The sequence below is a fragment of the Taudactylus pleione genome, unplaced genomic scaffold (assembly GCF_031769625.1).
Source record: "Taudactylus pleione unplaced genomic scaffold, aTauple2 ptg000541l, whole genome shotgun sequence".
NCBI classification, from domain to species: domain Eukaryota; kingdom Metazoa; phylum Chordata; class Amphibia; order Anura; family Myobatrachidae; genus Taudactylus; species Taudactylus pleione.
The window spans coordinates 3721349-3746130 of record NW_028284943.1 but is presented as its reverse complement, the minus strand read 5'-3'; the positions used below and the strand labels follow the sequence as shown (position 1 = coordinate 3746130).

At 48.9% G+C, this 24782-nt stretch overlaps 1 protein-coding gene across 1 annotated transcript in view; it reads right to left on the bottom strand.

Annotated features, from left to right (window-relative positions):
- Positions 1-24782, bottom strand: part of SPOCD1 (SPOC domain containing 1) — a 218660-nt gene that overhangs the window by 153199 nt on the left and 40679 nt on the right. Inside the window, exon 3 of the mRNA XM_088451244.1 lies at positions 14755-14880. Within this exon, the coding sequence (XP_088307370.1) occupies positions 14755-14880 (126 nt within the window). The remainder of the gene's footprint in view (positions 1-14754; positions 14881-24782) is intronic.

Here is a 24782-nt window from a genome sequence, read left to right as displayed (position 1 = left end):
CGGTGACCAGCCACACAGCCCATATGAAGCCAGGTGCGTCAGGGCGGGTGCCCTGTGGACCCTATGGACTTCGTAGAAACAGATAACAAAGGTAAGTTCTTACCATATCTCTTGTTTTCTACTTCAGGGTCCATAGGGGGTCCACAGGATTGACCTTGGGGATGTCCCAAAGCAGTTCAACTAAGGGCGGAAAAGGAGAACACGGCGCCCCGAACGATGCATCCTGAGAGACGAAGGTGTCAAACGCATAGAACCTCAAAAATGTCTGAATGGAAGACCAGGTGGCCGCCTTACATAGCTGAACAGCAGAGGCGCCACGTCTAGCAGCCCAAGAGGGACCCACAGAACGAGTGGAATGAGCCTTAACCGAGGCTGGCACAGGTAAACCCTCCTGTGCATAAGCCTCACAAATAACGGAACAAAGCCAACGGGCTAACGTTGGTTTGTTGGCAGGCTAACCCCTCCTGTGAAAACCAAAGAGGACAAACAACGAATCAGACTCCCTAACAGAAGCAGTCCGGTCCACATCGATTCTAAGTGCACGGACTACATCTAAGGAAGCCTCACCAGCTGAAAGATCAGGAGGCTGAAATGCTGGCACAAGTTCCTGATTGATGTGGAACTTCAAAACCACTTTAGGTAAAAACTCAGGACGAGTGCGGAGCACCGCTCTGTCCTGGTGAAAAATCAGAAAAGGGGGGCGACAGGAAAGCACCCCCAACTCTGACACCCTCCTGGCAGAAGCAATTGCCAGGAGAAAAACGGTCTTAAACGTCAACCACTTGAGCTGCACCGACTCAAGAGGCTCAAAAAGAGGACCCTGCAGGACCCGAAGAACCACCGCCAAGTCCCAAGGAGCCACAGGAGGCACGAAGGGAGGCTGGATTCGGAGAACACCTTGGAAAAAGGTGTGAACATCTGGCCGTGAGCAATCCGACGTTGGAACCACATGGACAATGCGGACACATGAACCTTCAGAGAGGCAAGGCGTAAGCCGAGGTCCAAACCTGATTGAAGAAATTCCAAGATCCTAGAAACTTGGAACACCTGAGGATCATAGTTTCTGGACTCACACCACACAGAAAGTAAGTGCGCCACACCCTGTGGTAAATCCGTGCGGAAGCAGGCTTGCGTGCCCTGAGCATGGTACTAATAACCGAACCCGAGAAGCCCCAAGACCTTAAGACGGCTGTCTCAAGAGCCACGCCGTCAAAGACAGCCGACCCAGATCTGGGTAAAGGCAGGGCCCTTGAGACAATAGGTCCTGACGCTGAGGAAGAAGGTACGGAGCATCGATGGATAAGCTCCTCAGATCGGAGTACCAAGGACGTCTGGGCCACGCCGGAGCCACCAGCACGAGCGTGCCGCCGTCCTGCTTGAATTTCCGCAGGACCCGAGGTAGCATGGATATCGGAGGAAACAGATACGCCAGGTGAAACGTCCATTTCACCGACAGCGCGTCCACCAGACATGCGCCTGCGTCTCTTGTCCTTGACCCGTAAACGGGCAACTTGTGATTGTGACGGGGGCCATCAAGTGCAGCTCCGGCAGCCCCCATCTGTCCACGAGTAGCTGAAACACCTCTGGGTGAAGCGACCATTCAACGGGATGCACGTCATGACGGCTGAGGAAGTCCGCCTCCCATTTGAGGACTCCGGGGATGAAGACCGCCGAGATCGCTGGAATGTGGCACTCCACCCAAGCAGGGATGCGAGACACCTCCGACATCGCAGCCCGACTGCGAGTTCCTCCCTGGTGGTTGATATAAGCCACCATGGTGGCGTTGTCGGACTGCACCTGAACCGCCCTTCCGTGAAGAGCGGGGCCGACGACTGCAGGGCCCTGTATACCGCCCACAGTTCCAGGGTGTTGATGGGAAGAAGTGCTTCCTCCGAAGACCAACGACCCTGAAGTGACAACGAGCCGGTCACCGCCCCCCAACCCTGGAGACTGGCATCCGTTGTGATCAGGACCCAGTCCGGGATCCAAAAGGGGCGCCCCTCGACCAGATGAGCTGTCTGAAGCCACCAAGCCAAAGACTGCCGATCCTCCGGGGACAACACCAGCGGATCTGGTGAGGTAACCCGTTCCATTCCGATAGAATCAGCCCCTGCAGGGGCCGTGAATGGAACTGGACAAATTCCACCATGTCGAATGCCGACACCATGGACCCCAGAACTCTCATAGCCAAATGGACCGACAGGCGGCAACTGCTCAGGCAACTGTGAATCCGCAGCTGTAGGGAGGAGACCTTCTCCGGAGTCAGGAAGATCCTTTGCTGACGAGAATCCAGCAGGGCTCCCAAATGAACCATCCGCTGTGATGGAATCAGGGAGGACTTTGTCCAATTTATCAACCACCCGTGCGCTTGCAGGCAAGCGATCGTCAGGTGGAGATGTTGAAGCAGTACCTCCGGGGTGCTCGCCAGCAAAAGGAGGTCGTCCAGATACGGCAGCAGCCGTACATTCTGGCTCCGAAGATGTGCGGCCATGACTGCCATTACTTTGGTGAATACCCTCGGTGCCGTGGAGAGGCCAAAGGGTAGCGCCCGGAACTGATAATGATGCTGAAGTATAGCGAACCTCAGATACCGCTGGTGCGAAGGTGATATTGGAACATGGAGGTAGGCATCCTGGATATCCAGGGAGACCATGTAATCCCCAGGTTCCATCGCCAGAATGATGGAACGTAACGTTTCCATCCTGAATTTGGGAACTCTGAGGAATTTGTTCAGAGACTTCTGAGAACCATTGGGTTTCTGCACCAGAATCAGAGTGGAGTAGGACCCCGTCCCTCGGATTGAGGAACAGGAACAATGACCCCTGCTTTCAGCAAGGACTCTATAGCCTCCTGATTCTGCAAAGCCTTGGTTTTGTCCTGAGAAGGACTCGTGCAGAAAAGCTGGTGGGGCGGTCTGTGCTGAAAAGACAGGGCGTACCCCTGGGAGACCACTTCTCGAACCCAGGCATCCGTGGTGGTATTGTGCCAGCACTGGGCAAATTGAAGAAGTCGGCCTCCCACTCTGGGGTCCCCCAGAGGGAGGCCCGTCCCATCAGGCAGAAGGTTTATCCTCCTGCTTGGAAGAAGGGCGCCTGGCACTCTAGGCCTGCTTCTTGGGCTTAGAGGCGGTCTTTGTCGCCGACTGCCTCGGGAAGGACTGACCTTTGGCCTTGCCCTGAACCCGAAAGGACCGAAAGGCGGAGCTCCGCACCTTGGTAGGTGCTGAAGCCGAAGGGAGGAAGGCTGATTTAGACTTAGCCAGAGTATCCACTATTTTGTCCAAGTCTGGACCAAATAGCAACTCTCCATTAAAGGGTAAAGCCTCCAGGCCCTTTTTGGAGTCTGCGTCCAAGACCGCAGCCACAAAGACCGACGCGCCGACACAGCTGCAGCCGACACCCTAGAGGTCAGCAGGCTTGCATCCAACGATGCTTCCCCAATATAGGAAGCCGCATCTCTCATTTGTCCTATCAACGCTCTCTGGATATCCGGAGCATCATCCGGAAAGGTATCCTCCAAAGCGTTGGCCCAGCTCTCGATGGCCTTAGCCACCCAAGAGATGGCCATGGACGGACGGGCCACTGCCCCAGAGAGAGAGTAGATAGACTTTAAACAAGGCTCCACTTTCCTGTCTGTGGGATCCTTCAGGGAGGAGATAGACGGTAAAGGCAAAGTAGCGCTTTTAATTAAGCGGGTGACATGGGAAGGCGGAGTTTCCCATTTCCTGCAATGAGCCTCAGGAAAAGGATAGTTGGATGGCCTTTTTAAAATTAGGATACTTCGACCTGGGAGCCGGCGCATCCTCCTCTATATGAAGGATGGCCCGCACCGCCCTAACCAATGCCGGCACATTAATGGAGGACTTAGTCTCCACCTCCTGGGCCCCGGCATCCGAGTCAGAGTCCTCATGGATCTCTCCGTCATCCGAAGAACTGCGCCGCCAGTGAAGCCGGAACGGGTCGCTTGGACGCCTTTGGGGGCAAATCACTGTGTAACATCGACTGAAAAGCCGATGATGAGGCCACCAGGCTCTGAACAGAGCTGGAGAGGACATCCACCCAGGGAGGGGGTACCGCCTGAGGATACCCTGGAAGGGTACCATTGACTGCTGCGTCACAGTGGGAGACTGCACGTACACAGGCAATCCCTCATAAGGACCCACAGTCTGAGACCCGGGAGGACACTGCACCAAATGCGTAACAGGGGAACGGGGATGGGAGGCTGGGGCAACGCCCTAGAAGGGACCGCAGTCGGGACCGCAAACCGGTCCGCGATCGACGCAAGCACTTGTGAAAACATAGCCCAAGGAGGATCCTACGCCACCGGGGGTTTAGAGGGACCAGGTACCAACTGGCACAGACCGTCCTAAGACAAATCCACCCCATCAACCCCTTGCGAACAGCGCCGGCAGGAAAACAACACAGGGGCCACGGAGCGCTCATTCTCCTCATCAGACATGACACAATAACACCTGCGCACTACCATGTATGCAACACCAAACAGCCCACAATATGGTACTGCGTAGCACACCACTGTATGTGACGGACCTCACAAATACGTAGATTTATGTAAGTGTGGTACACAGAAAAACACCCCTCCCCCACACACCTGTTTTCCTGTAGGAGAAGGAAAGGAATAGGTATAAGATGACAGTCAGCAGAAAATCAGCACAGACAGCAGCACTAGCAAAAAGTCACATACAATGCAGGAAGTAATACTCACTGCACCTTTCGCTATAATCAACCTCCCAGATTCAGTGTCTGGGAGCGCTATAGCGCTGTGAACACAGTCCTTTTGCAGGGGAGAGGTACGCAGTGGGACCGGTCCACGCACCGCCTGGGAGATCTGCGCTGCCACTGAGAAGATGGCCGCCGGAGAGCTCTGAGGAGTGGCCGCAAGAGGAACAGCCCAGCGACGCCAGCACGCATGAGAGAAGGCGCGCTGGGCTGAGGGGAGGAGCCGTTAAGCCAGGGAAGGCTGCCTCCCTGGCTAGCAATTAACCCCATGGACGCTGGTTCCCCTCCAGCAATTACACCCTGGTGGTCCAGCGGTCAGACGGGGGTATTCCATTGCATGGGGAGCCCGCCGCCGCTACCAGCGCCGCCGGTCTGTCCCCAGAGGCCGGTGGCTGAAGACTGCATTTGTTATCCCCCGCGTGCAGCGCGAAGCGCTGCATGCGGCTTACCTGGCCCCGTACGTCCGGCAGCAGTCAGTGGGAGGTCCCAGAGCCACGCTAGTACTGACTCCGGGGTCCCGCTGCGATCCCCAGATCAGTACTGGCGTTGCAGCGCCAGCGGGGTTGTTGGAGCGGCAGCGTGGAAATCCAGATGGACAGTCTGATGCTGCCGCTCTGAAGTAAAAATAAATAAAGTCTTCTTTTTCTTTTTAAAAATAAAAATAAAGCTTAGGGGCTGCCCAGGGTGACCCGACTCCGGCCGGGCACCAACTAAAACTGAGGTGCCTGGGCTCGGTGTATAGAAGAGGATGGACCCAAGTGCATCCTGGGAGCAGCAAAGCTTTAAATGCATGGTGCCCGTGGATCCAGATCCAGCTATACCCCAAGGTCAACCCTGTGGACCCTCTATGGACCCTGAAGCAGAAATTGTCAGGTTTGATATGCAGCACGTCAAACCTGATGATGTCGCAAGCGACTGTGAGCACTTGCATATTGAGCATATACAATGAGTGATGTATGCAATTTGTTGTTACAAAACCGCAAATCAGCCCAACATTGCACCAGTGTGTACCCGCTCCGCTTTAGTGATTAAGAATAAGCAGAAAGAGAGCCTGTGGTTAAACTCCACATGAACCATTAAACTCTCCTATCTGCTGATTCTGTTATAACTTGAGTTTTTAGTGGTTGTTATTATCCCTAGTTTCTAAAGCAGCAACATATTATGCAGTGTTTCTCTATACGGTGATCATGCTCTAGCAGTGATTGCACCAAGTTCATGAATAGTGGGACCCATCATTTAAAATAAAATAGGTCCTACCTCATTGTTTCCCCCATGCCTCCTAAACGCCCATCAGGCCTCCCGCACATCACTATCAGATCTCCCATAGGCCTCTTGCTCCTCAGACCTCCGACAATGCCCAATGCCTGTTAGATGCCCTGCAGTCCTCCCTGCATCCTATAAAATGAGCCTCAGACCTCCCCACATACCCCTTAAAATCCTTCTGACATGCCCATGAAATGCCCAGCTGGTGCTGGTTTACCTGTGTCTGCGGCTTGATATGTCCTGGCCACAGCAGCATGGACAGCCAGCTCCCATCTAACAGCAAGTCCCCTCCCACAGCAGCCTGTTGTCACTGGGGGGGGGGGGGGGTAGTTTCAATCCTCTTCCCCCTCCTCCAGTCTGCCTGCAATTATGATTTCACGCTGTTCACTGCAGTTCTCGTTCCAGTCTCACGGACAACACTTTTGGGCATAATCCATTGAAAAATTTCTCTTAAAGGGGTTTTTGTTTGCTTTTGAATGTATCCTGTAATTTCCTGCATTGCCCCATTAATGAATTGACAGAGTGCTGATGTCTGACACTCTGCTTATTATTTTGTATATTTTATCTTTAATATTTCCTACTTCAATTATTTTCTCCCTGACTCTTCATACAATAATTTCCATTATCAAGTGTGCTAAGTGAGGTGGAGGAGAACTCCCCATAGGTGGGGTCTTGCTGTGGAGGGGAGCTGGGAATCCCCACAGCATTAACCTCCTCCCCACCAGGCCACCGTGTCTGCCCGTCCTGAGCACTGAAAAAGTGTACTGAATAGTGCGTCAGTTGCGACCCAAAGAAGAGCTTGGATGGGGCGGAACTCTCAGTTATACCACACCCTCTATTCCACTCGCATATCGATAGTGTACTGACCGGTGAACCATTCAGCCAATCACATCATAACATGGTGACTGGCTATATAAAGACAGCCAGGGCGGAGGTAATGTAATCACTGAACTGGAACAGAAGTGCAACTGGGGCTTGAGTCTCTTTCTCCAAAGATTCAATAAGCTGCACCAGAAGTCAGGGCACCAGAGATTTCAGTCTGCTCCTCCTATGATTAGATGAGCTGTGCGTCGTGCTGACAGTGATTGCATAGGGGAGAGATAGCCAGATCCTACTGGCTGGTGCACATCCGGTAGGTCAGCTTGTGAAAGTCCCTACACATAAAAGACATGCTACAGCACTGTTATAAACACACTACGTGTAACTTGCTTTAAAATAATAGGTAGTGGTGATTGACCCAAATGAGCTTATAACTAAAGGGCACGGGCAGAAGGTAGTGAGGGAGTTATTGCAGAAGGAAGACTGGTACACTCAAGAATCACACTCTCATAGAGTAGAAGACGGGAAACAGGTGACCAGCAAGATAGCCCATCTGAAGCCAGGTGCGTCAGAGCGGGTGCCCTGTGGACCCTAAGGACTACAAAGAAAGAGAGATAAAAGTAAGTTCTTAGCATAACTCATTTTCTTCTTCAGGGTCCATAGACTCCACAGGGAGACCTTTTGGAAGTCCCAGGGCAGTCCTTTTAAGGGTGGGGATGCTCCTGCGCTGAGAGAAGAATCCGGCACCCAAAGGAAGCATCCTGAGAGTCGAAGGTATCAAAAGCATAGAACCTTAGAAAGGTCTGGACAGAAGACCACGTGGCCACCTTATCAGCTGAACAGCCGAGGCGCCACAGCGAGCTGCCCACGAGTGACCCACAGACCGAGTAGAATGACCTTTAACAGAAGCCGGAACAGGCAGGCCAGCCTGAAATAGTCATACGAAGCCATCTAGCCAATGTTTGTTTATTGGCTGGCCATCCTTTCTTGTGGAAGCCATAGAGCACAAATAAGGAGTCCAATTTCCGGAGGGAACTGGTACGGTCCACATAAATTTTGAGGGCGCGGACCAGAGGCCTCATTTGCCGAGAAGTCTGGTGATTGAAAGGTCGGAACTATAATTCCGCATTAATGTGGAAACTAGAAACAACTTTATGAAAGAACTCAGGGCGAGTGCAAAGCACAGCCCTATCCTGGTGAAATATTAGGAAGGGGGAGCAACAGGAGAGCGCCCCCAATTCTGACACTCTCCAGACAAATGCAATCGCCAGAAGAAAGAGAGTCTTAGCTATTAACCACTTAACTTCTTTCGAATCTAGTGGTTCAAATGGAGGACCCTGGAGGGCCTGAAGAACTACTGCCAAATCCCAGGGAGCCACTTGGGGTGACAAAGGGAGGTTGAATCCGGAGGACGCACTGGAAGAAGGTGTGGATATCTGGAAGAGGAGCAATTCTATGTTGGAACCGTACTGACAGTGCAGAGACATGCACTGTCAGCGAGGCCAGGTGGAGTCCGAGGTCCTATCCAGCTTGAATGAAGGCCAGGACTCTGGAGATCCGAAACACTTGGGGGTCGTAAATCCGGGGACCACACCACTGGAAAAGTGTATGCCACATTCTGTTGTAGATTCTAGCAGAAGCTGGCTTGCGCGCTCTAAGCATCATGTTGATGACAGAGCTAGAGAATCCTTTGGACCTTAGGAGGGATGTCTCAAGAGCCACGCCGTCAAAGACAGACGATCCAGGTCCGTGTAAAGGCAAGGACCCAGAGACAACAGGTCCAGATGTTGAGGCAGCAGGAACGGAGTGTCGATGGAGAGACTCCGAAGATCTGAGTACCAATGACGTCTGGGCCAAGCTGGAGCCACCAGCAGGCCACCTCCGTCTTGTTTGAACTTCTGAAGAACTCGAGGAAGAAGGGAGAATGGAGGAAACAGGTACGCAAACTAGATGGTCCACTTCACTGACAGAGCATCCACCAAGGTTGCCTCGGCATCTCTTGTTCTGGACCCGTACACTGGTAATTTGTGATTGTGTCGGGAGGCCATGAGGTCCACCTCTGGGAGGCCCCATTTGTCAACAAGAAGTTGAAACACCTCTTGGTGAAGGGACCATTCACCTGGATGCACGTCGTGACGGCTGAGGAAGTCCGCTTCCCAATTGAGAACTCCTGGAATGAACACTGCCGAAATGGCCGGGAGGTGACACTCTGCCCATGTCAGAATGCGTGACACTTCTGTCATTGCTGCCCAATTTCACGTGCCTCCTTGATGGTTGATGTAAGCCACCGTGGTGGTGTTGTTGGACTGAACCTGCACGGGTTTTCTGTGAAGTATGTGTTTGGCCAGCTTGAGGGCCCTGTACACAGCTCAAAGTTCCAATATGTTGATTGGAAGGGTTGCTTCAACTGTGTCCAACGACCCTGAAAAGAGTGCGGACTGGTCACTGCGCCTCATCCCCAGAGACTGGCGTCCGTTGTTAGAAATACCCAGTCCGGGATCCAAAAGGGGCGACCCTTAGTTAGATGAGATGTCAGTTGCCACCAAGACAGAGACAGACGCTCATCCGGAGAGAGCACTATTGTCTGAGCTTTGATCTGGTGGGGCAATCCGTTCCATGTGGAGAGGATCAGCCCAGGCAGAGGCCTGGAATGAAATTGGGCATATTCCACCTTGTCGAATGTGGAAACCATGGATTTCAGAACCTGCATCGCTGAGTGTATTGACACCCGGCGACTGTGGAGGCATCTGCATACTCGTAGTTGTAATGTGGAGATCTTGTCTGAAGTCAGAAAGATTCTCTGTAGTTGAGAATCCAGTAGGGACCACAGATGAATCATCCTCTGCGAGGGATTCAGTGAGGACTTTTTCCAATTGATTAACCACCCGTACGCCTGTAGAAAGACAATTGTCAGTTGCAGGTGGTGGCGAAGCACTTCTGGAGAACCCGCCAACAGGAGGAGGTCGTCCAGGTATGGAAGCAGCTGGATCCCCTGACTCCGCAGATGTGCCGCCATGATAGCCATAACTTTGGTAAACACCCTTGGGGCTGTGGACAGGCCAAAGGGTAGCACCCGGAACTGGAAGTGTTGCTGTAGTATAGCAAAACAGAGATAACGCTGGTGAGAAGACGTTATAGAGACATGTAGGTATGCGTCCTGAATATCCAGCGATACCATAAAAACCCCAGGTTCCATAGCTAGTATGATGGAGCGTAGGGTTTCCATCCTGAACCTGGGCACCCTGAGAAATTTGTTCAGGGATTTGAGGTTGAGGATAGGCCGATGAGACCCATTCGGCTTCTGCACCAGAAAGAGAGTAGAATAATAACCAGTCCCTCGCTGGGACAGTGGGACTGGCGCAATTACCCCTGCTTGCAGCAAGGACTGTATGGCTTTCTGGATCTGTAAGGCCTTGTTCTTGTCCGAAGAAGGGCCTGTGCAGAAAAACTGGTGAGGAAGTCTTTGAAGAAATTGGAGGGCGTACCCGTGAGAGACCACTTCTCTTACCCAAACGTCCTTGATGGTTTGACACCAGCACTGTGCGAACTAAAGAAGTCGGCCTCCCACTCTGGGATCCCCCAGAGGAAGTCCCGCCCCGTCAGGCTGAGGGTTTATCCTCTTGTTTGGAAGCAGGGCGTCTTGTGCTCCAGGCCTGTTTCTTAGGCTTGGCAGTCCTCTTTGCGGCTGTCTAGGAAAGGACTGCCCTTTGGGTTTTCCTTGAGGACGAAAGGACCGAAAGGAAGAAGTTTGAGCCTTTGAAGGGGCAGATGCTGAAGGCAAAAATGCAGATTTAGATGCTGCCTATGTGTGAACAATCTTGTCCAGGTCTGGACCAAACAAGATCTCCCCATTGTATGGTAAGGCTTCCAGGCCTTTCTTAGAATAAGCATCCACCCTCCAAGAGCGCAGCTACAAGGAACGGCGAGCAGACACGGCCGCGGCCAAGACTCTGGAGGTCAGTAGACTGGCATCCAGAGCAGCCTCACCAATATATGCAGCCGCATCCCTAATGTGGCCAACCAATGACACCTGATTCTCAGGAGCTTCCCTGGGGAGTCCTCAAGTGCATCAGCCCAGCTCTCTATAGCTTTAGCTACCCATAAGATAACCATGGACGGGCGGGCAATAGCTCCTAAAAAGGGAGTATATCGATTTCAGACAAGTTTCCACCTTCCTATCTGTAGGATCCTTTAAGGAAGAAATGGAAGGCATAGGTAGTGAAGCACTTTTTATTAAACGTGTAACATGAGTATCCATCGCAGGAGGTGATTCCCATTTTTTACAATGAGCCTCAGGAAATGGATAACATGAGGCCAAACGCTTCTGAGGCTGATACCTATTACCAGGCGATTGCCAGGCAGCAGCCATGTGTTCTACCAGCTGTCTGATAGAAGGATTACTGCCGAAGTCACCTTTACCCGTTTAAACTGAGGGTGTTTGGATTGAGGTGCAGGCTCGTCATCCTCTATTGCCAATATGGATCTGGCCGCATGCAAAAGGAATATAAATATTTGACCTAGTCTCCGCCTCTTGCAGAGGGGAATCAGGGTTAGATGCATCCACAATCTCCCCGTCGTCAGATGACATCTTTGACTCCGAATGTTGTGTGGACTGGGATGACAACTGTGGTAGTCCCTGTGAGGGAATGACAGTCTGCTGAGATACAGGAGGAGTCTGCATTATCTGTGGTATACCTTGAGAGGGAATGATGGTTTGCTGAGGTAACCTCATATGGGGAAAAAATGAGAGTTATGGTGTAACTTACCTTTGTTAACTCTCTTCGAAGTCCATAGGGTTACAATGGGGTGTAGGTGGTGGATAAGGACCGGACACCGAACAGTTAAGCTTTCAAATGCCATGATACAATGGTCCCCCCCGCCCCCCTAAACCCCGCCCCTGAGCCTGAGGCAAATCAGTTTGTTAACAAGCCCACGGCAGGAGGAGGAGAGGAGAGAACACTCACTGGTACACTCACACTCTCTCATCAAAGAGACCGGAAGCTGGTGACCAGGAAACCCAACCAAGAGAAGCCAAGGGCGTCAGGGCGGGCGACCTATGTACCCTATGGAGTTAACAAAGGTAAATTTTGCCATAACTCTCATTTTCTTCTTCAGGGAGCCTCGCCGAAAGTACCAAGCGATGCTATGGAGTTGCGGCGCCCGGAGGGTTGATGGAGTAGCAGCACAGACGTCCTAAGGACAGTCTGATGCTACGCACTCAGGAGCTCATTCAGACCCACTCGCTAGATGCGTATGCAAATCCGGCACTCACCCAGGAAGGCGGGCGATCGCACGGCAAGGCATAAGCACGCCCACTATGCCTTGGCGTGCGATCACATTGTGTATGCAGACACCCAACAGCCTATCTTAAGATGCCCACTTGCGCACGTCATCTCCAGGAAGTGTATGAAACCATCGGTACATCGGGTACAATCGCAGCGCTTGACGTTGAATATACCCTGCCGCAAGGACTGCGATCACTTCAGTGTGAAATACAACCAGGTGACGTGTACAATGATGCTGCCTGTTAATTATGCACGCCTCTGAAATGTCGTTAAGACGCTCAGGCATGCCTGCGTTCGCACCTCCACTCCCCCGTTGTTGATAGCCTTGTCACCACCCACAAACGGCTTCTCCTGTCAGTCACTCTGCTGGGCTGTCTATGCGCAGAGAGCGAACGCTTTACGATCTCTCGCAGTGGTTCGCACAGAATGCGAAAATCATCTAGCTACGAACAAAAGCATCCTAGCGAGCGGGTCTGAATCAGGTCCGAAGATAAAAAGGTAAATAAAATTAGAAATCATAAAAATAAAGCTTTGGGCTGCATAAGGCAGCCACTGTTATAAAGGTGAACCGAGCTCTTGCCGGACACCAAGCAAACTGATTTGCCTCAGGCTCAGGGGCGGGGTTTAGGGGGGAGGGACCATTGTATCCTGGCAGTTGAAAGCTTAACTGTTTGGTGTCAGATCCTTATCCACCACCTACACCGCATGGTATCCCTGTGGATCCCTATGGACCCTGAAGAAGAAACAGCTGGTACCGCCATGCAGCCCGCAATGGATGCCAGGATCTGAGAAAAGGCAGCCCAAGGGGGTTCCTGTACCGTTGTAGGAGGGGTTGAGGTGCAGGAAGGATTATAACACCTCACACATAACCCATCCCAAACCAAATCCTCCTCACTTAAACTTGCAGCACATAACCTGAAAGATAGCAGAATGGGCGCATTGTGCTCGTTACCCTTATCAGACATGTCTGACACACACTATATATATATATATATATATATATATATATATATATATATATGACTGTATATGTATATATATAAGGGGTGAGCGGATTCGGTTCTACTCGGTTCCGTTCGGATTTAAAAATCGAATCTTATTGGGTATCAGCTGTCACGAGTTTAGGATAGCCAATAAGATTCGGTTTTTAAAACCGAACGGAACCGAGTAGAACCGAATCCGCTCACCCCTAATATATATATATATATACATATATATGCACATCACCGGTCCTGACTGATGCTTTGATAAGCTGCAGGGGCCCACTGCCTAAGTATGCGACACCACGGTCCTGTCTGACGCTTGGGTGAGCTACAGGAGCCTGTGCCTAAATATGACACAGTGTAGCGCACAACAGTATGTGACCGACCTCACAAATATTACCTTTTATATATGTGAGGTAAAAGGACCACCCTAAGAACACCTGTATTAGGGCAGAATTAGAGGAAAGGTTAGGTATATGCTGACAGTTAGGAAAAAAGACACAGACAGGCAGCGCTAGCATAATTCACATACAATGCAGAATTCACACTGCAACTACACATACTACTAACCCAAGGGAGAGGTATGCACCACTGAAGAAAATGGACCTCAGATGGGGCGTGGTCAGAGGAAAGCAGCTCAGAGAAGCCAGACCTCAGAGGAAAGGGGCCCTGAGCTGAGGGGAGGAGCCGCTAAAATGGGGAAGCTGTCTCCCCTGGCTGGTTGCTAACCTCCGGGACGCTGGTTCCCGCACCTAATGTCCTTGGTGGTCTAGTTGATCGCGGTGGCTAGAGTCTGCGTCCACACCCAGCAACCTCCGATCTATCCCGAGACCGGAAGTATCAACTTACCTTAACGCGTGGGTCACCGTCTCACCTGTCCCCTTATGTCCGGCTGCAGTCTGGGTCCTCCGCGGGGGCCTTGGCTAGCGCTGACCCCCGGAATGCCCGAGATCCCCAGATTAGTTTTGGAGTCGCGGCTCCGGAGCGGTGACGGAGCGGCAGCGCAGATGTCCCACGGACAGTCTGCTGCTGCGTCCTCTAGTAGAAGTCAAACTAACTAAATAAATCATAAAAATAACAAGCTTAAAGGCTGCCTAAGCAGTAATGGTGACCCAACACTCGGCCGGCACCAACGAAACTGGGGTGCCTCTGGCTCAGGGTATAGGGATAAGTGGACCAGTGCAACCTGGGAGCTGAAAGTTTTTAACTACGTGGTGCCCGGATTCAGTTCTATCACCTACACCCCAAGGTCTCCCTGTGGAGCCTATGGACCCTGAAGAAAAAGTGTGCTTTGAAGATGTAGTTTTTCAAGGAGATTTTAATCATTCAAAACCTAAAGTTGACCTGTCACTTATCTATGCCTATAACACTTCATTGCAAAGCTTATTTAAATTAGGATATCTCAGAGGCAAAAGTGGACTCAAGCTCCTCAGTCCTCACTATTTTATAGTAATAGTGAGTATGCACAAAATTATGAGGATTATGAAAGTGCAAGTTGTATGGTGACCATTTAATCAGCGATCATTACCAACACTATGATGGCATGGCCACCTGTGGATTCAAAAAAGTGGCAGCAAAACAGAGAAAGCAAGATATTTATCAGTTTTGAAGTAGGTTTATTACAATCTGGAATTGGATGGAAATATCCTTAGCTTGGACTACATTTACCTGGATGAGAATGTGCTCTTCCCGACCTATCTGGTCAGAACAATTCTCCAGCTCGTCCAGTATCTGTACTTCTTTGGAATCTGCATTCCAGTATCCTAGCAGCTGGCAAGTTTGGTTTTCTCTCTTCTTTAGAATGGACCGGAAAAGAAAAATGTAGAAAGTTGTAGGTCTATACTCATTTAAGAGAATCAAAGGTGTTGATTGCAAGAACATAAAAAAAAATGCATTTACCAGCATAGTCTTAAAACGAGATGCAGAACTCACATAATCCTTAATTAGCAAGCATGGGTGTGATGAAATTTAGTTACAAGTCACAGGAATAGGTGAGGATTAACACTGAGGTGAGCTTGGCATCATAGTCAAAACTTGCAGGTTTTGTAGGACTAGACAAGAGGCATGGCTTCTGAGTCACAACATCTCCACATGACAAATTTAAGTCCTCCTTCTTTGTCATTACAAAAAGGTGAATTTGAATCTTTTAATAACAGTAAACCTGTTATAGTGTGTAAACTATAACTGACCATCCACCTGCAGGTATAGTAAAATGACCTGATATTCTCCTTCTGTATCACTGTTTCAGACAAAAAAAAGACAGGCCAGTAGTCTTATCCAATAAACTGTAAATTTTGAAGTCAAAGGCTGGGTACGCACCTAAAGATTTTCTGTCCAACCATCCAACTAGTGGATTTGTTGGAATGAAAATCCGGTAATGTATGGGAGTAACTGATGATCAGCAATTTGCTCCTAAATGCCAGAAAACAGATGAAAATGGTCGTCAGACAAGTTTGTTAAATGTTTGATCCAAACAATTTGTTCAAACAACAGTTTTTGCCCATTTTCCAGCATTTGGGAGCAAATTGCTGATTGGCATTTGCTTTCATAACTTACCAGATTTTCATTCCAACCAATCAACTAGTTGGATGGTTGGACAGAAAATCTTTACGTGTGTATGCACCTTAAGATGCCACACTCACTTGAGTGCTGAGAGACTAATTTTATTATTACAATTTATTACAAATTCGGCAATCAGTACTCTAGAAACATGCTTGCAATGAACCTAGTATAATAGCACCCTCTAAAGATTCATATAACAAAAGTCATTGGACACCCAGTCTTGTTTTAAGTATTTATGGTGGGTACACCTCAGAATGCTGGGAAATCGGAACAATGGTCGGGACAAATTACCTTTGTCCCAGACCATCCATGATTGGCCATACACACTCTGCAATTTAATGAATGGCGGAACGATGTCTCGTTCCATCCTTCATTAAACTGTACCACCTCGTACACAAAATTTTCTGATCTTTCGTGCAGCACGGTAGATAAGATGTCATGTACGACCCGTGTGATCATGCAATTAGGCGTACACACTGTGCGATCCACACAACATGTTGTTCCAAATTGCCTGGAAATTACATAACGTGCCCAGTATTCTCCCCAGGCTTTTTTTTTGCCGATGCACTACCCGGCAAGAAACAGCCTACCACCCGGCACTTTGGAAGCCTGCGAGTTTAGACAGTATCTGGGAGCTGTATAAAAAGGACCAAATCCTACAGACTTTGCAGTTTTTTCATAATCAGATGACTGGGCCTCTAATAAGAAGAGGAGAATTAATATATAAAATGTTATTTCAAATCATTATAAGGTCAAGGTTTAAAACATTTTATTATTGCGAAGGCCCCCACCCGGGTACTTCTTGATGCCACCCGGCTGGAAAAATTTTCTGGGGGGAACACTGGTGCCAATATCACTCTAGTGTTTACCCACCCTAAGAGATACACAGGTAGACACACAATGAGAATGAAAAACAAGCAATAGCAAATAGGGCCATTTATAAAGAGCAAGCTGTACATGGTGAAGTTCATCTACAGTATATATGGATAACTGTGCCTACTTATACTGGTCAGAGCTAGCATATGTTTCATTTTGAGCATGGTATCTTTATACCTGATGTGTGAGTAAGTCCCCCATGTGCATGATTTACTTTAATTTTTGAGCCTCCCTAAATAATTTGCACTATACAATATTCGTTGCAAGTAATAACTACTTGGCCTTCATTTATCTTATATATAAAATTAATTGGTCTGTTTGTTTGTCTGTCTGGTTATGCATTCAGACACCCCTGCACCTATTGGGATAAAACCAACGCGAGGTGGGCCAGTTGGATACTGGACAGATTTTAGGGTAGTTAGGGTCCCGGTCGGACCTACCCTTGGTGTACGCTGGGCAGAACTTTGACCCGGGGAGCCTGTTCTGAGCCTTCCACTGGATGGATTTGGACAAAAACTTCACAGTGTGGTAACATTGGATCCCAGAAGACATACTAGAGGGTTGAGGTCCCAGTCAGACCCCCCGTGGGCAGAACTTTGATCTGGGGACGTTGGGCAGAACTTTGACCCGGGGAGCCTGTTCTGGGCCTTCCACTGCATGGATTTGCATGAACACTTCACAGAGGGGTGGCAATTGGTCTGGGATGCATAAAGGAGTGGTTGGGGTCCTGGTCGGACCTCACGGCAGAGTGCGCCGGGCACAACTTTGACCCAGGGAGCTTGTTCTGAGCCTTCCACTGGATGGCTCTGGACAAAATCACATAATAAAACTTAATAACTTGATGATTTAAACCCAGTCAACGCTGGGTACTTCAGCTAGTGGTTCATAAAACTTACTATATGTAAGGGAACATCTTGGCTGCCTTGGCTGATACATATTTGAATTGCCCTTGAAAATAAATATTGCATTGATTTACATTCACACATCTATAATATACTTGTATCTTCTGGCTTACTTTTTCCAGCATGGCCCAAAGAATGTCAGCCAACAATCCACAACCTTCCAGGTAATTTTTTATATACACCCATCAGGCATAACATTAACCACTAACAGGTGAAGTGAATAACATTGATTATCTTGTTACAATGGCACCTGGCAAGGGGTGAGATATATTAAGCAGTAAGTGAGCAGTCAGTTCTTGAAGTTGATGTGTACGAAGCACGAAAAATGGGCAAAAGTAATACCCGTTTTCCACTAGTTTGCCGAGTCGCACCCAGGATGATGTTCACGCGCCCATCCCGGGAGCGACCTGGCTGAGACCCGTCAGATAGGCGGCCCGAACCAGCACTAATGCCAGGTTTATGACGCCATCGGCATCACGTGATGAGCCGGCGATTGGAGATGATCTCATCTCCAAGCGCCGGCTCTTCCTATGCAGGGAACAGGATTACCCATTCACACTGCTTCACAAGCCGAAATCCCGGGTCACTGAACCTGGCTTATTTCAACTCTGCCCTTTCACACAGCAAAGTAAGCCTGGTTGCTGTGCGCTCACGTGCAAAAACCCTGGTTAATGCTGGCAGTGGGAAAGGGGTATAAGTATCTGAGCGACTTTGACAAGTGCCTCCAAAATGGCAGTTCTTGTGGGGTGTTCCCTGAATGCAGTGGTTAGTGCCTACCAAAAGTTGTTTAAGGAAGGACAATCGGTAAACTGGCTCATTGATGCATGTGGGGAGTGAAGGCTAGCCCGTCTGGTCCTATCCCACAGGTGAGCTTCTGTAGCACAATTTGCTGAAAAAGTTAATGCTGGCTATGATAGAAATGTTTTAGAACACAAAAGGCATTGAAGCTTGCTGCATATGGTGCTTTATAGCTGCAGACTAGTCAGAGTGCCCATGCTGACACCTGTCCACCTCCAAAAGAACCTACAATGGACTATTGAACATAAGAACTGGACCATGGAGCAATGGATATGAACATCACGTGGAGAGCTGGGTGAGTGTGCATTGTTTACCTGGGGAAGAGATGGCACCAGGACGAACTAAGGGAAGAATGCAGGGTAATGTGGAGGCAGGGTAAGGTGGAGGCAGTGTAAGGCTCTGGGCAATGTTCTGCTACCTTCTGAAACCTTTGACATGTACCCCCTACCTAAACATTGTTGCAGACCAAGTACATCCCTACATGGCAACGGTGTTCCTTGATGGCAGTTGCCTCTTTCAGCACCATGCCACACTGCAAACACTGTTCAGGAATGGTTTAAGGAACATGACAAAGAGTTCAAAGTGTTGACTTGGACTCCAAATTCCCCAAGTCTCAATCCGATCGATCATCTGTGGGATGTGCTGTAAAAACGTCCAAGCCGTGGAGGCCCCACCTTGCAACTTACAGGACTTAAAGGATCTGCAGCTAGTGTCTTGGTGCCAGATACTACAGGACACCATCAGATGTCCTGAGAAGTCCATGCCTATACGGGTTAGAGCTGTATTGGTGGCATGAGTGGGACCTACAAAATATTAGGCAGGTGGGTTTAATGTTATGGCTGATGGGTGCATATTAGCAGCCATAAAAAAATTAGCTTTGCTTATATATGTACAATCTCTACCTTCTTGATTAACAGGGCAGACCTAACTAAAGGTGCCCACACATATACCGATGTGCTCACGATACGATTTTATGGCCAATTTCCTCATGAACTTTCATGGGAGCTCCCTTGCCGTCGTGATCACGATTTTGGAAAAAAGACACCCAATCTGTCTTACGATCTCACGATCTATCGGATCGTATGTATCGTGAGATTGGCCATAACAAATCGTGAGTTGAAAAAAAAAATAAAACAGGCTCTTGACTATTGGTGGGAAATTTAAATAGCCATAACAATGGGAGGGGCTAGCTAGGGAGTATAAATAGCAGGCGTCCTTTAAACTCTGTGTACATTCAGCTCTACTACTAGATGAGGCTAGGTGTATTCCCGCTGAATCCTGTACATTGCTACTGTGCTCTTTGTATTTGGCTTGCCTTATACAAAGTTTACCTGCAAGTGTGTGCTACCCACCTGCATTCTATCCTGTTCCTGAATTCTGTACTGATGCGTCCCTATCAGTATAGAGTGTTGGTCGCTGAAGCTGGGGTCCGGGAGATTGGGAAGAGGGCCCAGCGAAGAAGGACGAGAGCATGCTGGACCAAGGAGTGGCTGCTACAAAGGGATACCCGCTCTCACATGTCCCTGCTGATGGAGATCAAGGAGAACAACCCGGACGACTATCGGAACTACCTGCGCATGGATGACGCCAGCTTCCAAGAATTGCTGCATCTGGTGACCCCCCACATCAAGAGACAGGACACAAGGTGGCGGAGGGCAATCCCTGCTGAAGAGAGACTGGTTGCTATCCTGAGGTACCTGGCTACAGGAAGGTCACTGGAAGACCTGAAGTTTGGGACACTCATCTCACCTCAGTCCTTGGGCGTCATCATTCCGGAGACCTGCAAAGCCATCGTAAAAGTGCTACAGTACCACTATTGCAAGGTAAGTTAAAAAAAACACCACACATTGGTTGCTTGTGCAAAGAAAAAATTTTATTTTTACTTTTTATTCAACATAAAGCAAAAAATTGCCTTCTTTTAGTACAATGTGCACTGACCTGCAGGCAACTGAAATTGTGCACTAAACTGTGCAATATCCTTTTTTTATAACAATTTTACAAAAGAACATTATCACCAAATTTTATGAATCCCAATAGGTAGCCGGCTGTATGTGATAGGGTGGGTCAGACGCCAGTTTGAACAGGCCAATACACACATGGCACAAGTACACATTGTGGCCCCGGCTTCCAGCAATGTGTACTTGTGCCATGTGCGTAGTGACCTTGTCCAAATGGCGTCATCACCACCCTATCCCATGCAGCAAGCACCTATTAGAATTCATAACATTTGGTGATATTAAAATCAAGAAAAAATTTACATCTCTGTATATTGGGGCGACTCATCTGCTGCATCCGCAGAGCATTATACAAGGTGGTGCTGGTGCTTGGTGCGGGAGTAATATCTAACTGGGCAGGGGGGGCGCGGACATACCTATTTGGGGCAGGGGAAAATAGCATTGATCTGCAATGTATGTAGAATTTGAGATATTTTTGCTCATACAGCGACTCAAGAGGTCGTAGTTTAACCTTAAAATATTTCTTTGGATATCTGCATCCAGATTTCTCAATGTGCTGTTCACATGAGCTGTGAAATCATCTATTGCATCTGGGGGTTTCTGCAGCAGCCGTTCTGCGTTTTGTAAAAAATGGTCCTCTCGTTCTGTAAAATTCTCCTTTCTGCCTTTTTTTTTCTTTTTTTGGGGTTGTTGAGAAGATGAGGGTCCAGGTAGAACTTCAGTTTCCACTTGTGTGCTATTCTCCGGATCACTGTCGCCACCGAGCAGACTGAGGTCCGGTGTGGATGTTAAATCAGGGTCTTGGGTGGGAGTCTATATAGGAAAAAAGATATAAAAAATATTATAGTCAAGTTTTAACATCTTTTTTACTATTTTTACAGTTTCCTAACACCGTGGAGGAGTGGACCAGCATCGCAGAAGATTTTGAACAACGTTGGAATTTCCCTAACTGCGGAGGAGCCATCGATGGGAAACACATCCGCATCAACCCACCTGCCAACACCGGATCATATTACTACAACTACAAAGGATCCTTCAGCATCGTTCTCATGGCAGTGGTGAATGCCAACTACGAATTTCTGTTTGTGGATGTCGGCAAGAATGGCCGTGCTTCGGATGGTGGGTCCTTCAAAAAGACGGCTTTGTACCAGAGACTCGCCAACAAAACCTTCAACTTGCCCTCACTGGACCAGACAAAGCACGGCCTAAATTAGGTTTTGCGCTGCAGACGAGGCTTTTGCATTACATGAACATGTGATGAAGCCATTTGCACACAGGGGCCTGACCAGAGAGAAAAGGATCTACAACTACCGTCTATCCCGGGCACGGCGCATTGGGGAAATGCGTTTGGAATAATGAGCAACCGCTTCCGCATTTTCCACACCACCATCAATCTACATGTGGAGAAGATAGACTGGGTCGTGATGGCGTGCTGCACAACTTTCTGCGAAGAAAATCTACTCAACAAGGAACAGTCCCAGCTAGACCAGAAGATGTAGGACCCCTGGAGGACATTGAACATTTGACATCTGTGTCTGCACCACCAACTACAACAACATCCACCGCACGTGCCAAAGAAGTGAGGGAGGAGTACATGACCTATTTCAATGGACCAGGTGCTGTACCATGGCAGGAGGACTGTCTGTGAACTACTGACTAAATTGGACATTTGGTATTTAACAACAAAAACATTAAGGATTTTGGTTTAAACTGTGTCACTACTTACCAAGACTTCTGCAACCTCCTCATCTCCCTCACGCTCAGACATCAAGATGATTGAATCCCTTTGAGGCTCTTGTTCACTGATGAATGACATCATTTGGTAGTACCACAGCGCAGGAGTATATATTTCATCTGTAGCCGCTCCTGATTTTTTGGAGTCATCCACCTTCTTTTTTTCTTTGATGTACACTGTCCTGAGATTTTGAATCTTTTGCCGTACAGTTTTCAGGTCTGCATCAGATATGTATTTTTTCGTATACACCAACAGTTCCTCGAGTGCGGCCAACTTGTGTGACTTATTGTGGTACTTCCGAGAACTGATCTTCCACAGACAGTCTTTCGAGTGCAGGATTTCAATGAATCCTGTAACGAATTCACGTTCTGAATCCATGAACATTATCTATGAATAAGAAAAAAAAGGACATTTAAATATTTGTGTATATAGGGCCTGATTCAGAGCCACTCGTAAGTGGCAGCTCGTTCGCTCCGAGCGATGTTTGCCCAACTGCGCATGCGTACGGATCGTTATACGCATGCGCGAACCAGTCAGTGCGGCAGAAATTCATGTGCTCGCAAAATAGCGAATGCCTGCTAATTTGAGTGACAGGATGAGGCGTATGTGGGTGGTAACAGGGGAAGGTGCTTGAAAACGGGGAGTGGAGATCCGATCGCAGGCGTGCTTAAAGGTCAAAACGGGCGTTTTAAGGGAGTGCATAATTAATACAGCAGCGTCATTGACCACGTCACTAGGTTTTTTTTAACTCAGAACTGCTCGCAAAATTGTGGTAGCAAAAACCAACCACAAGAATAGCGAGCAGTTCATACCCTGTTCGATGTACTCGATTAATCTAATAAATAGCGGACATGACGCAGGATGCGAGCGGCCAGGGGGCGTAGTTTCCCAAAAAACGACCGCAAGTTTTGTTCGCTCGTTCAGACCTAGAGGCGTGAACAAACCGCAAACAGCGAACGGTTCATTTGAATAGCCACCCCTATTTTCTGGACGAGCGAGCGCAAATAGCGACCGGCTCTGAATCAGGCCCATAGTTTTGTTAAATGTAATGTTGTTATAGTTCACATTTTTAATGTTTTAATATTTTCTTTTTTACAGGTTTTTAAAGGTTTGTTATGGTATTCTAATCATGTTTTCTTTTACAGGAATGTTATGTGTTTATTGCTTGGTAATATAATGTTTTTCTTTGTTTGACAGTATGGGTTTTCCACCTTTGGGCCTGTCGTTGTGGTAGAACTACAGATCCCAGGATGCCCTAAAAACAGTTTCAAAGGTGGGTGGCAGGTCATCCTGGGATCTGTAGTTCCACAACAGCTGGAGACCGAAAGGTAGAAGACCCCCAGCTTTAAATAATGTGTGTTTTTAAATGTAATGTATGGTGATTTTTTTGTAAAATACGTGTTTATTTATTTTTTTGATGTATGACACACATTGGTGGGCAGTGGGAGCTTAATGCATGACCCAGCTACCGCCCGCCTCAATACGGTGGCCGGTGGCTGGGTCATGCATTTATTACCTGGGGGCACACATTGGTGGGCAGTGGGGGAGCTTAATGCATGACCCAGCCACCGCCCGCCTCAATACGGTGGGCGGTGGCTGGGTCATGCATTTATTACCTGGGAGCACACATTGGTGAGCAGTGGGAGCTTAAATGCATGACCTAGCCACCGCCCGCCTCAATACGGCGGGCAGTGGCTGGGTCATGCATTTATTACCTGGGAGCACACATTGGTGGGCAGTGGGGGAGCTTAATGCATGACCCAGCCACAGCCCGCCTCTATACGGCGGGCGGTGGCTGGGTCATGCATTTATTACCTGGGGGCACACATTGGTGGACAGTGGGGGAGCTTAATGCATGACCCAGCCACCGCCCGCCTCAATACGGCGGGCGGTGGCTGGGTCATGCATTTATTACCTGGGAGCACACATTGGTGGGCAGTGGGAGCTTAAATGCATGGCCCAGCCACCGCCCGCCTCAATACGGCGGGCGGTGGCTGGATCATGCATTTATTACCTGGGGGCACACATTGGTGGGCAGTGGGGGAGCTTAATGCATGACCCAGCCACCGCCCACCTCAATACGGCGGGCGGTGGCTGGGTCATGCATTTATTACCTGGGAGCACACATTGGTGGGCAGTGGGAGCTTAAATGCATGACCCAGCTACCGCCCGCCTCAATACGGCGGGCGGTGGCTGGGTCATGCATTATTACCTGGGGGCACACATTGGTGGGCAGTGGGGGAGCTTAATGCATGACCCAGCCACCGCCCGCCTCAATACGGCGGGCGGTGGCTGGGTCATGCATTTATTACCAGGGAGCACACATTGGTGGTCAGTGTGGTTGCAAACTGTACAAATACTCACCAAATATACAACAAAACAAGACTTCAGTGTGCAGGCTCCCAAAGTGCGACTGTCTTGCTCCATACACAATGCTGCACAAGATGGCGATGAGGCGTGTCCAGGCTTCTGTCAGTCAAATTCCGCATTGTGTGATGAATCGTACGATTCATTGTGAGGAAAAAAAACCTCACGATCGGCTTCCATCTTGTTCATGGTTGGCTAATCTGCCCTACAGCACGGCAGATCAGAAGATTCGATATACGACGAGCGGGGATGCGCATCGGCATCGTGCTCGTGAGTATAAACTCATGATTTGTACTCTTTTTAACCAATTCGTCGTCACAATTCATCGAAATCGGCCAAATCGTGTAAAATGTCGCTATGTGTGTGGGCACCTTAAGAGACTGACATTTTCTAAAAAACATTGATTGTCCTTTGATGCTTGTTTTTGAAACAAATGCGTTGATAGTTCAACATTTATTACTAAGGAAATTAGATCCTTGTAAGTGTTACAAGTCACAGTAA